Below are 17,908 nucleotides of genomic sequence, written 5' to 3' on the forward strand. Positions count from 1 at the left end.
GGGTGTAGATTATTTGCCGACGATATATCTCCCTTCTATTTAAGGCCGGATTTACACTTGTAAGTTTTACTCACGTTAGTAACTTACGCGAGTACAAATGATAAACGTAATGACACACTCAAACACGCATTAAATCTTGCAATTTACTGGTTTAATGATCATAATTTAATTATTAATTTAATGAAAACTAAACTAATAGGGACCGTGCGCGTTGGAGGTTCTGCCATCTTGTGGCCTGAATCGGAACCATAAACATGTACATCACATGTACATTGACACTTCACGCCAAAGCAAGTGCTGCCATCTTGTGAGCTACTTTGGAAGCATAAACTACACATTTACGCCTCGCGCCAAAAATCTGACGTCTCCTGTGCTGCCCCCTACAGTTTATGCACGCTCCCTATACAATTACATCCACATCAAAAGCGCTCACTTGATCTACGTTTACAAATTAAGAAATGGTATACATACTTGAACAAGTTTCGGAACAAATCAAATTATTTTATTAAATATTTTGATTTGTGTTTTTTTAAGTAGTCACACTACTATATATAAATTAAAAATTGTAATAGATGTCATATATTAAAGAAAAAGTGACGAAGCCCTCCAGTGGTGGTACATACTTGTTTCGTATGAATAGGGAATATTACGCGAAACTGCGTAGGTGGCGCCACTACCACAATCTGAGGGTCTATCGCGAAACAAGAAAATCGAAATTTCGTTATCTAACATCTCCTGTCACTCTTGCATATTCGAGCGATAAAGAGGCAGATAGTGAAATTTCGGATTCGCGTTTCCCGGTAGGTCCTCTGTAGGTAAACAAAACCATGGAGACTATATAAAGGAGCCAAATCTCTATGTATGAAAAGTGTCCATCAAAAACAGTAATTAGGCGGCGCCACCATACACCGAAATACTACCAAAAACAACCTACGTAATTTGGTCGGGTTATTTGTTGCCTTATATGGTTCATGTTATACTCATGTCCTAGAGCCTAACTAGCGCCACCGGAGAGATTAGGAACTATTATTTAAAGCTGAAAGCGGTCACTTTTGCAACAATTCTGCCGTAAGAGATTGGCATCCTTTCTATACCATCCATAAACAAAACCGCCTTGAAACCTTGAAACATCAATGTCATATCTGTCATATTTTATTATCTCTGAAAACATGTCAAAAACCTGTTAAAGGTACAGTAGAGGTACAGTATGTATAAGTTACTCTATGGTTTACTAAAAAGGCTAGTACTGCACTCTGGTGGCAGAACATTGCAGCAATATCCCCTATTAGTGACATAATGAAAATAAAAGCTTTTTTTAAAGTGATATTTATTCTATCGCTTCAAATTTTTTGGGCTGTCTAGCATGTCGCGTTACAGCATTAGTAAATTCTACTTTATTCCTAGTACTTAGAGTTCATAGTATTTAAAATAAGCATACGACTTTTTGTCTTCGAACATCACGGATCCCATACTTAATTCATTAAGGCTGATAGTTGCTTGTAATTTCATAAACAATTTGAAGGACATTAGACCTTATTAACCTTAAAAATACGTAGGGCTTCTGTCAAATTCATATAGAATCAGTCAAAATACATACATAAAGAGAAATATAATTAAAGTTCAGTCTTTTGTCATTATTCTTTATGTTTATTACCTCTACCTTCCATAATGTTTATCTAGAAGACACTCTTTGATAGAGAAAGATAGTCTTATTGCGATTCCTATAAGAGGAAACAGAAAATAGTGCCATGCTTTGTCCTTATCACCGACCGGGTTTTTTTTCATGGTCGGGTTATGGCAGCATAGGTAGGAGGCGATGGCAAAATACCGAAATTTATAAGTGAAAGAGACAAAGGATTATGCTGCCATACATTAACCTGTCAATACATGAATATGTCTTTCTCTTACCCCTGGTCGCTAGGTTTCATGTCTATAACTACTATACTATGTCTATGGCACCGCAGGTCCAACGCCAAAGACGGATTAATCGGTCAAAGTCCACAGAGCAACATAGACCTACGTGCATGTGCATAAAGTTCAATTTCAGTTTTGACACTTCGGTGACGTGGCGTCCCAGTGACAGCTTTTGTGTTTGACACGGCGTCGAAAAGGTTAAAGAACATTCGCTACTCATGCTGGCACCACACTTCGCCTTATTTGGAAAATATTCATGTTGCATCTCTTTCCTTTGACATACAAAACAAAAGGGATGCAACACGAATATTTGCCAAATACAGCGAAGTGTGGTGCTGGCATTAGATTCTACTTGGATTCTACTATGAATAGCAAATATTCATACTGGCAGTTGTAACCTAGCAACTCAACTATTGTTTACTGTCACGCAAAAGTAAATGTCGTAAACAATATATATAAGCTTTTTTTATCTATTAATTTAAAGTGTAACCAAATAAAAATGGAGCAAGCATTAAACATGAGAATGATTCAAATAGGGAAATTAGCATCCCAATATTAAAACACCTGGAAGCTTAAAATTTTAGTAGTGCTCAAGGCAATTTTAATTTTGTTCACGAAAACCATGTCCGATAACATTCTGCAGAAAATAGTGCGATTTGATTCCGCTAAAGGCACGTGGGAGAAACTAGAGCACATCTATGGAGGTACCTACTTATGCAAGAGATAAGAGCTATGCCTGAAATTCTTCAGCTATAAGATGGACCCGAATCATAACATCATTAATCATGTCTTAATTTTAAAGAATTTCCGGAGCAAACTGTGTACGGAGCTACAGAGCGTGGCGTGGCGATATTACCTGAAATTCTCCTAATGTGATACCTAATATTTGCAAAAAAAATGCATATATCGAGCAAGAAGCTGCAAGCGGTTGATTCAACCTACTTGGTACTTACACCTGCTCTAATTAGTTACTATCTTTGTATACCAAATTGAAAGCAATAAAAATACTTACTATTATGTTTTTGTTCACTCTTTAAAACCTTTTCTATATAATATTCACTAAAATATATAATTTTTCGAAAAATTTCAAATAAATGCCTACAATCTGAAAAAAGTTTCACTTGCATCGTGGTTTCCTAAAACCACACAATTATAATTTTTACAAATCCATAACCACTGCCTGCACTGCAGGATGAGCGCTGGTCGTTTCTACAGGCATTCTACCCTGAATTATTTAATCCGCCGCGCCCTCAGCACCGCCGGTCTTCCCGCGACATTGGAGCCGTCGGGCCTCTCGGCGGCTGACGGCAAGAGACCTGACGGCTGCACTCTCGTGCTATGGAGCCTGGGTCGCCCCTTGGCGTGGGACGCTACCTGCGTCGACACGCTGGCCCCGTCCCACGTGGAGGGGTCTGCTCGGAAGCCGGGGACGGCCACGGACCAGGCACAGACACTGAAGCGCCGCAAATATGCGTTCTTAACGAACGAACACGATTTTGCGGCGCTTGCAGTGGAAACGTTGGGTCCGTGGTCAACCTACACTAAAAAGTTTGTTAAAGAGGTAGGTCGGTAGGTTCGACTAGTAGGCGTCTCAGGCGACCATAGGGCGGGCTCCTTCTTTGCGCAGAGGCTGGGCCTGGCGATTCAGAGGGGGAATGCCGCCAGCATTTTGGGGAGTTTCCCGGAAGCGGGGGACAGAAGTATTGTTTTAGTTTTAGCTTGTCTAGGTTTAATTAGTAATAATTAGTTTTAAGTTTTGATTTTTTTTTATTATGTATTGTACTTATAAATGTGTGTTGACGCAATAAATTAATTATCAAAAATCCATAACTCCCGCGGAAACCCTTTGACCTTCAGTACACCTGCATGAAATAAGATCTTTTTCCAGCAAGTGTGATGAAAATTGTATTTGAAACAAGACTACTTTAAACGTCATTAAATTTAATAAGCAACCTCGCCTATTCAGAGGATCATAACGTTGTTTGATGATCAATTAAAAACATGCCTTTTAGAATTAACTTTAATTTTAAACGTGCGGCGTCTTTCCGCTAAAGCTTAGCCAGGCTTATTAATTATTAAATTATTAATTAAATATGAATACCCAATTCGTAAGTATTAGTCTTCAGTTCAAGAAAGTTCCGCGGTCGGACTCCATGCATGTGAGCTTGTTTCCTTTTGGTCTCTTTAAATTAATGTATACCGAGATAAATAAACTGGATTATACTTAACATATTGTTTTTAAAGTAAGTCTAAGCCGTTTGTATAAGAAATAACAGACTGGATAGTTGCTAATACCCCTAAACACGCGGCATAGCCGAAACCTTTACTCGTCACTCGTAAATTATCATATTTACTTGTCCACAAAATGCACGCTCAGGGCGTACGGGATATATTCCATGGGCATCAGCTTTAGACTATGACTACTATGAGACAACGCGCTAATAGCTGCTTTAGCTGATTTTCAAAATCATTCAAATTTATAATCGACGCGGCGAATGATGATTCCTATCCGCCAATTCGCTTTTGGATAGACTTTATTTAAAAAATAATTGAAGAAAGAGGTTTTTACCGTCATTTTATTACTTAATTGTTACACTTCTAAATATAAAAATGTGTCAAAATACCAAAAGAAGTCCAAAAACATTTGACATTGACAGTTATTCCATACAAAAATGAACTGTCATAGGAATCATCATTCGCCGCGTCGAGTTGGACATAATTATTGAAAGTCATAATGTATCTACTGATTGTCAGATTATCATTAGTCATAATTCTGAAATCGTTAATTTTCAGGATTTTCATAAGGTTATCCTATAGAGAGGTTAGGTTAGATTAGGTTTGTTTTATGGCAATCCTAAAAAGTTACGCGTTTTTGAGAAAAACCAAATTATGACTAACGAAAATGTGGACAAACATTATGACTTAAAACTTTATGGGAAACAATAGAGACCCATGTACATACTTAGTCCAAAAGCTTCTACGTTTAAGTAGGTCAATATTAACTAAAATATATCTTCGTTCATGTGTAACATGGTCTGGGCTATCCAACTTAGCTTTGTCTAACTCTACCTATGTATGTGTATAGTACCCACAATACATACAAGCCTTCTTTATTTGGGGCTACGTCGGTCCGTGTAAAACTGTCCCCAAATATTTGTTTATTTAATACATATTTACTACAGCAAGTTTGCAATGTTGGAAGAGCTGCGGCAGTTTGGGTTGGACCGCCATGACTTTCCGACGCTTTTGGATAATGTATCCACGCTGCTGCGTATGTTGACGCTGAACATCGACAGCCGGAATACCAAACGTTAGTATTATGAGTGACTACCCCCTGCCCTGTGCCCTGTGCTGTGTGTGTTAGGTTAGGTTTAGACCTATACACATTAAATGTTGATCGTTCACCATCGCATTCAAGTGAAACAACCTCATTTTTAACAATTTTTTAACTTTTTGGCCATTAGACTTATATAGGTAGTATTGACCGGGATATATTTTTGGCCATGTCATGATAAGCTAAGTGAATGCCCCCAGCGAGTTTTGGCTTGTATTTTTTTGATGATGTGGCTTTCTATTAGTAACAAGTGTGCAAAATTTAAACCCCCCAAACTTTATGGTTTTTTTGTACAAAAAATAAACAAAAAAAAAAGCCAGCCGATTTTGACGAGCGTCACGTATATTGTGGATATAGTAAAGTAAATTTTAGCAGCACTGTTTGTAAGGATCATTATTTATTAATAGCTTATAGTTTGATCATTTTTACTTTTACGTTTAGCTTAAAAAAGAGTATCAGTTGACCCTTACTTGTCACTGGTTCCCGCCATCTTGAATTGTTATTAAAAGGTGGGTACACTGTGACAAGGGGCAGTTCGTGTACAGACGAGTTACAGTGTAGACGTTTTGGAATATTTATTGTAAATTGGTTGTTATTATGTTGGTAGCGAACGAATAAAGTTAAAATATTGGTACAAGTATTAGTTTTCATCATCAACCCGGTGGTAACCTAACATAAAGATCAATTATAGGATGAAAATGAAAAAATTGTTTATTTGGTTACAACATTCCACAATTCACAATTTAGATATGCTTGGAATCTCCTTGTAAGTATTGTAAATACTTGTGACAGAAGACCCCGCTACTAACTATTAAGGTTTTATAAATAGTAACAGAACATATCATTTGAACTAATATTTAGGTGAAGATATTAACTTTAACTAGGATATAGTGCTGTAAAAAAAAACTATTTTTTTTTTCAATTTTTTTAAGTAAGTACTTTCACGTCAGCGACACCTCCAAGTTTTTCACCAAAGCTAGCATGGCTGTCATTCCTCAACCCACCAACGGAGAGGCTGCTGACACCCACGAGGGTTCATTACACATCGCCCTTAACCACTTTACGAGTTATCGCCCGGGATGCGATGACCAACGAACTTTGCGCCTGGCCCGCGGTCTAATATACTACAAATAATATTATAAATGCAAAAGTAACTCTGTCTGTCTGTTACCTCTTCACGCTTAAACCGGGTCGGCAATGCTTAAGTGGCTCCTGTGATGTTGCTTACGTCCATGGGCGACGATGACTGCTTCCCATCAGGCGGCTCGTCTGCTCGTTTGCTATCACATAAAAAAAAAACCGCTGAACCGAATTAGATAAAATTTGGTAAGTAAATTTGGAGATGGTTTGAGGTCCGGGGAAGGACATAGGGTAGTTTTCATTAATGATCATCATCAATACACGCGTCTGTGAGTCGGGGAAGTCGTGGGCAGATGCTAGTCAGTTGTAATTATTTACTTTTCTTTTCCAGGAATATCATTTATCTTCTACGTGTTGATGCTGGTATCTCTATCCTGCTACTTCTACGCTTTAATAATATCTATTATACGGTTTATCTTCTTTCGGGATGTAGAAGAACAATTGTTGAAGAAAAGCATAGCATTCTGTCAACTGGTTATCAGTACGGTGTCCCTCGCCATCTTTTTGTACATGTATTGGAATAAGTAAGTATTGACAGAGAATTATTTGTCATCCTTCACAATGACAAACTTAATACATTTAGTATTTTTCTCATTTAACAATAAATTATTAACATTGAACCAATTTACTACCTACTTTATAAATTTTACAGTACACATGGTGCTACTTTCTCGCACTAGTGCGTCAAATAGCACTTTTCGTGCATATGTCGAAAGTTTAAAGGGCCATATGTACTGTAAAACGTTGTACGATACACGTGCGAATAGGTAATTCGCAACTCGTGTCGATTTAAAACACTCCCTGCGGTCGTGTTTTAATTTATCGCCACTCGTTTCGAATTTCCTCTTTTCCGCACTTGTATCGTAAATAAGTATAATAACATTGTGTGGCGTAAAGCCGGGGAGTCGACTGTATGAGAATAGTTATTTCGACACGAGTTGCGAATTACCTATTCGCACGTGTATCGTACAACGTTTTACAGTACATAATATGGCCCTTTAAACTTTCGACATATGCACGAAAAGTGCTCTTTTACGCACTAGTGCGAGAAAGTAGCACCATATGTACTGTAAAATAAGTTATGCTATGCTAACACAAATGAATTAGGTTGGCTTACCGGTTCCGTTGGGTGCATGTCCTCTTGCTGGCAGAGGCCTCTGATGGTAGTGGTTCCTTGCTGTAACTTTTAATAAAGATTTTTTTACTGAATATTATAATTTTTCACTTCTCATGCTCGTAAAGTTCAAATTTAAGTCGTGCGTAGACAACATAAAGTTGTTTATTATGTTCTAGAGCATAAAGTAAAATCATCTATTACTATTATTAGATTTAGATGATTAAATAGCAGACAGTGTAGCGGGACATGCCGGCACAAAATCTATTCGTGCCGCATCGCAAGACACGATTTCTTATAGAACATTATACAATAAGTATAAAGGGCAACATATCAAATACCCGGGTATAGTTGGTCAAACTAAATTGGCAGTAAATAAGTAAATAAGAACAAAAAAAAACTATACTCATCCTTTTCTTTTGGGTGCTAGTACTAGTGTAAGACAAAGATAGTATGATTCTCTCTGTCTATGTTTGAAATGTGACAGTCCTTTGACAAACTATATTTGATATGTTGCCCTTCATGCGCATCCGCATTGCGAATCTGGCTACCACGTGACAGGCATAGCCTAGTGTGGGGCCACAGGATAATATCTAATGTTATTAAGGTTTTTTCTTTTAAATAAATTTACTTATTCTTATTCTTATATACGTGCCGGGTGCACAGACCACATTTACTGAAACGGAAAAGCTTGCAATTCAAAAATCAGTTGATAAGTGCGATGATAAGTAAATTTCCTACGCTATTTATAGTAAACAGCGCTTAAAGTAATTAATTTGTGGCATGTAGTATGGTATCAAAGTACGCCTTAAAAAGATATATAACTTAAAAAACACATCCGATTTTTTTTATTCTTTAGGGGCTTTTTAGCGGGTTTACATTAGATTGTCAGTAAAAAAATTAGTGGTTTCAAAGTAACCCCATTCTAAATATCTTTGATCTGGCAGTCTCAAAGTCAAATTTTTTTCATTTGGCAGGCTGAAAGAAGAGAAAAAAACGATTTATGTTTTAAGTTCATATTTTTGCGTATAAGAATCGTCAAAAGATGCTGTCCAAACTCTAAAATTGATCAAAGTACCGGTTTACGGTACTTAATTCAGTCGTCCTAACTGGCATCCCAACGACGATACTAAAAACGTTGTAGTTAGTGTAGTCAAACACTTAATAAACGCGGTTATCCTAGGTAGATTTGATTCTGAATTAAGTAGATGTATGAAGCGCTTTAGTGAATCTAAAAATATATTTTTTTCCAGAAATAAACTAAAAAGAATTATAGACGCGTATATTCTCTGCGACTCTAAAGTAGAACCCAACAGCAGGATGTCCAGAAACATGAAAGTGACCTTAAAGTCAGTCAAAAAAAGGGCATTCTTTTTTTGGATCTTCGTCGTGAGCGAAGCTGTAGTTTACCTTATGGTTCGACCCCTGGTTGTTGAGAGAAGTTCTATGAAGGATTATCAACTTTTATGGGGTATGTTCACATAGAGATCTTCTAAGCTAAAAGTTAAACAGGCGAACGTACCGGACTGCGACCTTTGTCCGGTCTTAGGCCTGTTCGCCAGAGTGGAAGGTGGTCCGCCGTAGGTACGTCCGTTAAGAACGCAGCTATAAGTGCGAAAGAGAAAGAGATATTTTGACCGGACGAAGGTCGCTATCCGGTACGCCCGTCTGTTACAGCTTTAAGTTTGCATAAACTTGCAAGTGACAAATTGTGGCGCCACTATAACACCATATTTTCATAGGAATTAAACGTTTAAGTATAGCAGCGCTGGAACCTCTGTCGCAAGCCCCTTCGGTGCAGATGCACACTTGACGTACACGGTATATTACTAGTGGTATTAATATTAATAAGTAATGATTTTGTTTTTATTCTTCTAGGTCTTGATCCAATGGTCGAAACACCTAACTTCGAAATTTCAGTTTTTGTCATAACGATGACCGTGCCGGTAATTGTATTTGTACCCATCAACACTATAGTCCTTCTCATAGTCATCGCCGGCTACTCCGAAGCCCACATGTTAGCCCTCAGCGAGGAGCTGCTGTGTCTATGGGAAGACGCCGTAATCGACTATCAGATGCAGCCCCCAATAAAGGAATCAAATCACATTATCTCCATCGACGAGTTTGTAAAACGACGTTTAGAAAACATAATTAAATCTCACGCGCAAAGTATCCATATGTTCCAGCTGGTTGAAGACGTGTTTAGAAATGGAATTGCTATTCAATTCATATTATTTTCAATAGCTCTCGTATCTTGTCTGATGGCAGGCTTACAGAACACATATGCGCAAATCCCTTTTATTTTAATGATTATAGGCATGAACTGTTTCACCGGTCAGAATCTGATGGACGCAAGCTGCACTTTCGAAGCTGCTGTCTATCGTTGCAAATGGGAAAAGTTTGACAGGAATAACATGAAATCTGTGCTGTTGATCCTGCGAATCGCGCAGAAAAATATGAAGTTGTCAGCGAGGGGAGTGGTTTTCTTGACCTACGCGAGTTTCACTTACATTGTCAAAAGTATCTACTCTATGTATACTGCGTTTAAGTGAAAAATACCGGCCAAGTGCGAGTCGGACTCGCGCCCGAAGGTGACAGGCAGACAGACGGACAGACTTACGAACAGACGGACAGACGGACAGCGGAGTCTTAGTAATAGGGTCCCGTTTTTACCCTTTGGGTACGGAACCCTAAAAACATTTAAATATTATGGAACCATTGTGGGTTCGTGTAAATATGTATGTATAGCGGCCTTACCCAGGTAGCAAAGTGACGTCAGCGACGTCATTATGACGTATAAATACTGTTAGGGTAGCTAACAGCCTGTATTAGCTATTAAATTAGGAATGTGCTGTTGATACATCACATTCTGCTTCGAGAACATTCCGGCACCAGAACTCAAAATGTCTAAATTGAAATACCGTAAAACCACCCAACTATAGTCTAGTCAGTCTAGGTGCTACAACTATGGTCCATACCTTATTATGTATAGATAGTAGACTATTCGGTAAGTACCAATCTTCTGTGGTGTTGTCTGAGTTTTTTTCTCCCATTTATGAAACTATTTTATCTTAGAACTGCGACATTCAAATAGTAGTCACACTAGAACCACACTAGAGCCACATTTAAATATACTCAATATGTCGTCTCGCAGACATCTACACCTTTCAAGTCTTTTGTTTGATGAATGATAAAAAAAACCTGAATATCTGCACTCAAAACACACATTTCCTCCCTTCACAAAAGACACGGTACCAGATCCACCAGGCGTTGCCTTTTAGAAACACACCCGCACAAAACTGTCGCTTTTACTGGCTGCTTCCGGTATCTTGCAACTAAGTGTTGAAATAATATCCCCCCACCATTAAGATGCCTTAAAACAAAAAAAATCATTCAAGTTTCATTTCAAAAAACACCTTTTAAATAAACAAAACTTAGGAATTCAGTACGGGTAGTTGGTTGCAGATTACCGGATGTAGTCTGTTTAAGCATGAATATCTCATTATATGGTAGAACGTTCACTACTGCTGTATTTGTTAATACTACACATACGCACCAACACTCACCACACCTTTACATCCCTACGACACATCTATTCTATTCAGACATTATAATGGCAATAGGCCAATTATTCATTACCTCATAACTATTATAACATTATAATTTCTACATTGATAGTCTGTTAGTGACCTGGGTTAATTCAGAATTACCAGTGCTTCGCTCGAAAGAGCGGAGTGTATAACTGAGCCAGAATCCTTTTGTTTTATTTTTTTTAAGTTCTGTTTTTTATCTTAATGTTGCTTTTTTGTATCTCTTCTGTTTCTTTTGTTTTTAATATGTGTGTATTGTGGCAAACGAATAAATGGTTTATCTATCTACCTATCTATCTATCTAGAACCAAGATATTTAAGTTAGTTTTAAACCATAGTTAGTGCTTTTGGGATAAATTTGGGTGATTTCAAGGTATTAATTCTGCAAGTATTCAATACAATTTTGTGATTAAAAGTGAGTAGTAATATGCTGTATATTGGAAGTAGATTGTATGTAAGTTAGTTATTCAAACTGGACATAAGGAATGCTTAATTTCAAATTTATGTTTTTGTGTTTGAGTAATAAATATTATTATTATCAAAGAATAAAAAAAACTAAAATCTATATTAAAGGTTAACAAATATTTTAACTAGAGATATCAATAAAAGATTTTATTTATAATTAGTTATAAGACATAGCTAAATATTGTACGCCTTCGTAAGGCAGGACATGGCGAACATGAACCTGTTATTACCTAAGACCTTTGTAAACCTATAACCATGCAATAAAATATTTTATTTTGATTTTTGATTTGAAGTAGACCTCAAGGGCTCTTTCTCAAGTTAGTACAAAATGTAAACTGACATTGCAGGACCAAAGAAAATAAGACAGTGACGGGCAAAGTGGCTAAAGTGGCAAAATATATCGAGGCACATCATTTCACGGTAACATAAGTGTATTACAGTATACTTATTTATCCACATAGATTCGAACTGTCGGCGCGATTTGGGAAATGAATTAGAGATTCCCTATGATATGAATTAATAAAGATATGTGACATTCCAAATATTCCAAGGCAAAAGGTACCTTAGGGCGGCTGGCGCTTACGTCGCATAGCGTCGCAAGTCGAAAATTATTTCAGCGCTATGCGACGTAAGCGCCATCTAATATTAATTGGAGCGGTGTTAATAATAGCGTAAGTGCCAATCTCCATAAGGTACCTTTACCCGTGGGACGTCACATATCTTTACTATTTCATATCTAGTGAATCTCTAATTCATTTCTCGAATCGCGCCGCGAGCCAATTAGACCTGTACCAATAACTTCTGAGGTTATAAGAATATTAATGTTGCTTATTTTTTATATATAGTTTCCAGACCATATACTAAACCTAAAAATAATATTTTGTGTCATCCTAGGTATTTGCTTAGGTAGAAATTTAGGTATTTCTTTTTTCAATCAGCATTCTGTAAAAAAAATATTCGAGACGAAATTCTTTGTTTCCCTGTAAAGGCAAAGTGGCTTCCGACGTACACACGCATTTTGTGTCATTTTCATCCACGGGTATAATGGCATTTAATAAATACCTAATATTGATCCTAAAACGCCTAAAAAAATATTAGAGTCGGTAAGTGAAGTGTTGTACTTTACAGAACATTGTTATATGTTATTCAAACAAATCTGTGTCAAATTCATCCACCGCTTTTATTTAAAAAAAATTTTTTTCTAATTAACACCCTGTATCTGCCACAAAAAAAAATTCATGTTATTAAGTTTACGTCTACAATATTATAATACCACATTGAGACATCATTCATAATTTGGGTCATTTTGATCCACGGTTTTTTTACTATCTGGCAAAATAAAACTCAATTGAACAAGAAGGGCGTGCGCGGGGAAGGGTACCTACGCGGGTGGGGTGCTTATTATACTTGCCGCAATATCAGCTGGCGACTGAGATCTTAATACTATCTCCTTTACCCTTGTTAAGACCAACCAAGAGATGGCATTATGAGCTGTCTCGCCACTTAGTTTTGCGATACAGTGTATTTATTTCATTCGGAGGCATAATTACATTGCCTTATCAATCTTACCGTAGTAGGTATATAAATATAATTAAAAATAAACTGTAGGCTGCACTCCTCATACTGACCAACATTTGTGACGTTCCTAATGAAAAGGTACCACTTTCTCTGACAGGTTATTTGTATAAAGATATAATCAAATTTCGTCTTTATGGTAAACGACAAAGTGGTACCTACCTTTTGATTGAGAATGTCACAACAGCGACTTAAAAATTACTTTTGTTTCGATTTTTAGTAGACTTTTTAAGTTTATTTTAAGACGCAATTTATTGTGATTTTTGTTATGTTTAAGCGTGGCAAGCAACATTAATTACATTGATGATGATGTTCATTAAATACAATATTTTTTCATACTATACTGAACTGTCACCCTATACATGAGAATGAACAGCGCCCTCTTGACAATGATCATATATTACTGGTCAGGCTTTAATATGTGTCATAATTTAGTAAAGTCCCCTTTGTGGATTCTAAGTTTCCGAGTTACAGCAGTTTAGTGAAAGCGTTTTTTTTTAAATATAAATTAAGGGTTGAATAAAGAGGAAAGAAAATTTGATTATTTTTGCGCTACGACGCACGGTTTAGGAGATACAGCCCTATAAAGTTTTTTTTATTGTTTTTTTCTTTTTTACATTGTGTTTTTTGTATATTACTTTGGGGTTTCATAAAGGGGAACGAAAATTTAATTATTTTTGCGCTACGACGCATGGTTTAGGAGATCAAGCCCTATAAAAAAACTCTTTTTTTTTTGCGTTTTTTTTTGTATAAATTAATGGTTACATAAAGGGGACCGAAAAGTTGATTATTTTTGCGCTACGACGCACGGTTTAGGAGATACAGCCCTATATAGATTTTTTTCTTTTTCTTTTTTACGTTTCTAAATCTTAATTAAGGGCTTCTTAAGGGGAACGAAAATTTGATTATTTTTCGCTACCATGCACGGTTTAGGAGATACATCCCTAAAGTTTTTTTTGTTGTTTTTTTTTTCTTTTTTTTTATCATTGCGTTTTTTGTTATTACTTTGGGGTTTCATAAAAGGGAACGAAAATTTTATTATTTTTGCGCTACGACGCACGGTTTAGGAGATACAGCCCTAAAATGATTTTTTTCTCATTTTCTTTTTTGCGTTTTTAAATCTTAATTAGGGGCTTCTTAAAGGGGAACGGATATTGATTATTTTTGCGCTACGATGCACGGTTTAGGAGATACAGCCCTATAAAGTTTTTTTGTTATTATTTTTTTCTTTCTTTTTCTTGTGTTTTTGTATATTATTTAGGGGCTTCATAAAGGGGAACGAAAATTTGATTATTTTTGTGCTACGATGCATGGTTTAGGAGATACAGCCCTATAAAGATTTTTTTTTTAAATTTTGCGTTTTTTTTTAAATATAAATTATGGGTTGCATAAAGGGGAACGAAAATTTTATTGTTTTTGCGGTACCACGCACGGTTTAGGAGATACAGCTCTATAAAGTTTTTTTTCCTGGTTTTTTTTGTTTTTTTTTTTAAGTATTAATTACGGGTTTCTTAAAGGGGTTTTTTTTAAATTATTTTTGCGCTACGACGCATGGTTTAAGAGATACAGCCCTATAAAGTTTTTTTTTTTAAATTTTGCGTTTTTTTTTTAAATATAAATTATGGGTTGCATAAAGGGGAACGAAATTTTATTATTTTTGCGCCACCACGCACGGTTTAGGAGATATTATATCTATATATATATTATATATAGCTATAATAGCTCTATAAAGTTTTTTTTCCTGGTTTTTTTTAAAGTTTTAATTAAGGGTTTCTTAAAGGGGAACGAAAATTTGATTATTTTTGTGCTACGATGCACGGTTTAGGAGATGCAGCCCTATAAAGATTTTTTTTGTTGTTTTTTTTTTTTATTGTGTTTTTTGTATATTATTTTGGGGTTCCGTAAAGGGGAACGAAAATTTTGTTCTTTTTGCGCTACCACGCACGGTTTAGGAGATATAGCTCTATAAAGATTTTTTCCTGTTTTTTTTTGTTTTTTTTTTAAGTATTAATTAAGGGATCCTTAAAGGGGAACGAAAAATTGATTATTTTTGCGCTACGATGCACGGTTTAGGAGATGCAGCCCTATAAAGATTTTTTTTGTTGTTTTTTTTTTCATTGTGTTTTTTGTATATTACTTTGGGGTTCCGTAAAGGGGAACGAAAATTTTATTATTTTTGCGCTACGACGCACGGTTTAGGAGATACAGCCCTAAAATGATTTTTTTTCCACTTTCTTTTTTGCGTTTTTCAATCTTAATTAGGGGTTTCTTAAAGGGATTTTTTTTAATTATTTTTGCGCTACGATGCACGGTGTAGGAGATACAGCCCTATAAAGTTTTTTTGTTATTTTGTTTCTTTTTTTTCATTGTGTTTTTAGTATATTACTTTGGGGCTTCATAAAGGGGAACGAAATTTTTATTATTTTTGCGCCACCAAGCACGGTTTAGGAGATATTATATCTATATATATAGCAATAATAGCTCTATAAACTTTTTTTCCTGGTTTTTTTTAAAGTTTTAATTAAGGATTTCTTAAGGGGAACGAAAATTTGATTATTTTTGTGTTACGATGCACGGTTTAGGAGATGCAGCCCTATAAAGATTTTTTCCTCTTTTTTTTTCTTTTTTGCGTTTTTAAATCTTAATTAGGGGCTTCTTAAAGGGAAGCGAAAATTTGATTATTTTTGCGCTACGATGCACGATATAGGAGATACAGCTAATACAGCCCTATAAAGATTTTGTTTCTTTTTTTTTTTCATTGTATTTTTCATGTATTACTTTTGGGTTACATAAAGGGGAACGAAAATTTTATTATTTTTGCGCTACGACGCATGGTTTAGGAGATACAGTCCTATATATTTTTTTACAATGCATGTGCTCGAAAAGTGCGTTTCCTACGGAGCCATGTCGTGCGGAAAGTACTGCTTTTCCGCACTAGTGCTTTTTGTTTTCAAATTTTTTTTACAGTACATATGGTGCTACTTTCTCGCACTAGTGCGGAAAAGAGCACTTACCGTGCATATGTCGAAAGTTTAAAGGGCCATATGTACTGTAAAACGTACGATACACGTGCGAATAGGTAATTCGCAACTCGTGTCTATTTAAAACACTCCTTTTTAATAATTAAACTTATTTGCCATGACATGTTTTTTTATTTACTCGCACAATGCATAGTAAAACATTGTATGATACACGTGCGTAAAGATGATTTCCGCACTTGTTGCATAAATAGCAATTTTTTTTATCAAAGAATGAAAGAAAGTCTCGGTATTTATAACCAAATTTTACTTTAGTGGTACCTTTTCCCTATCACTGTCACAAATGTATGTGGCGTTCACGTAAACGCGATATTTTTAAGATTTCCCTGCGCAATGTTGCCAGCTCGCTCGCAAATCAAACATGTACTTACAGTTCTTTTGCATAATGGTGACATTGTACAATATCTATGAGATTTAAATAGGTAAAAGATAATTCGACGCATTCTTTGCTTGCTTGTTGCTTGTTGTTGTGTTGTTTGCGTAACTTCTTTGAATAAGTTGCGTTAATTTGGCGCACAGGCGAAGTAAACATGCGTTGCGTACGGCAAGGTCACGCCGCGGCCCCACCCTGCACGGCCTCCGTTGCCCATTCAGACCGCCCGCTAGCTTCGTTTGAACGCAAATAATATTTTTGTAATATTTGTTTATGCAGTGGATGCAAGTGACACAAATTCATACATCTTATTTATCCCGCATTTCAAATTAATAAGATGTAAACTCTAATATCTTTAATATTCTTTTGTAACGGTGACAGCCTGTTACAACAAAATCATCAAATATTTTATGAAGCTATGCCTTAATAAGACACAAAATCATTTAATGGACCTATTTAAACGATTAAATTCGACCTAAGTAATTTTTTTTAACTCTAATTTTTTTTTGTGTCATTTAGAATATTATGACATAGTATCAGATTGCAGTGGACGTAATTGACACAAACTATGTTTTCACACTAAAAACACTATCCTAAATGCAACACAGTTACATGTTTTCTCTCGAATATTTTTTTCTCCAAGATAATTCAAAATAAAAAATAATTACCACAAAATAACAAATTACTAGAAAAGCAAATTATATATATGACACAAAACAAAATGTAAGATTTACATCTTAACAAAGTATTCATAAGCGAAAACAGAATTGACTTTAATATTTTTATAACCTAGGGGTCAAAATATAGCCAGCGGTACAGGTCTAAATTCGATCAATGATCTAGAATCAACTAGGTATCCACTAGATATGAAACAGAAGCGATAACGAGATATTTAAGAAAGTCATGTTAAATTTAATTGACATTTTCTGCGATTCCGAATGTCCTCTTGAACGATCTCTTTAACATTTGCTTAAGAGATTACTTAGACATTCAATGGATATCCCAAAACGTCACAATAATTGAAGCGTGAAATGACAATTGGTTTCTCAAATCGAACTGCAAAAGATAACTAGTTGCGAACTAAACTATAACCCCAGGTAGCAAAATGACGTCATTTGACGTCATTTGACGTCATTTTGCTACCTGGGACGTACTGCCCGCGCGCAAATTCCGTGCACGGTTGAGGAATGTTAGGAATGTTGGGCGTTATGACCGAGTGGTGTCATTTTGTCGATATTACGTTATCGATAATATGCAACATGTATTGCCGCCACGCGCAAGTTAAATAGGTACATAATTATGAAAATAAAGATTAACTACTTAGAGTGCTTAGTATGTTTTTGATAAATACACTTTTTCAAAAGA

At 35.9% G+C, this 17,908-nt stretch overlaps 1 protein-coding gene across 1 annotated transcript; it reads left to right on the forward strand.

Annotated features, from left to right (window-relative positions):
- Positions 1-3,106: 3,106 nt before the first annotated feature.
- Positions 3,107-10,054, forward strand: LOC134746928 (uncharacterized). Its single transcript, XM_063681500.1, has 5 exons — positions 3,107-3,483; positions 5,097-5,224; positions 6,720-6,912; positions 8,756-8,973; positions 9,381-10,054. Exons 1-5 carry the CDS (start codon positions 3,107-3,109, stop codon positions 10,052-10,054), a joined length of 1,590 nt encoding a protein of 529 aa, XP_063537570.1.
- Positions 10,055-17,908: the final 7,854 nt, after the last annotated feature.

Source organism: Cydia strobilella, chromosome 13 (genome assembly GCF_947568885.1).
Source record: "Cydia strobilella chromosome 13, ilCydStro3.1, whole genome shotgun sequence".
NCBI lineage: Eukaryota > Metazoa > Arthropoda > Insecta > Lepidoptera > Tortricidae > Cydia > Cydia strobilella.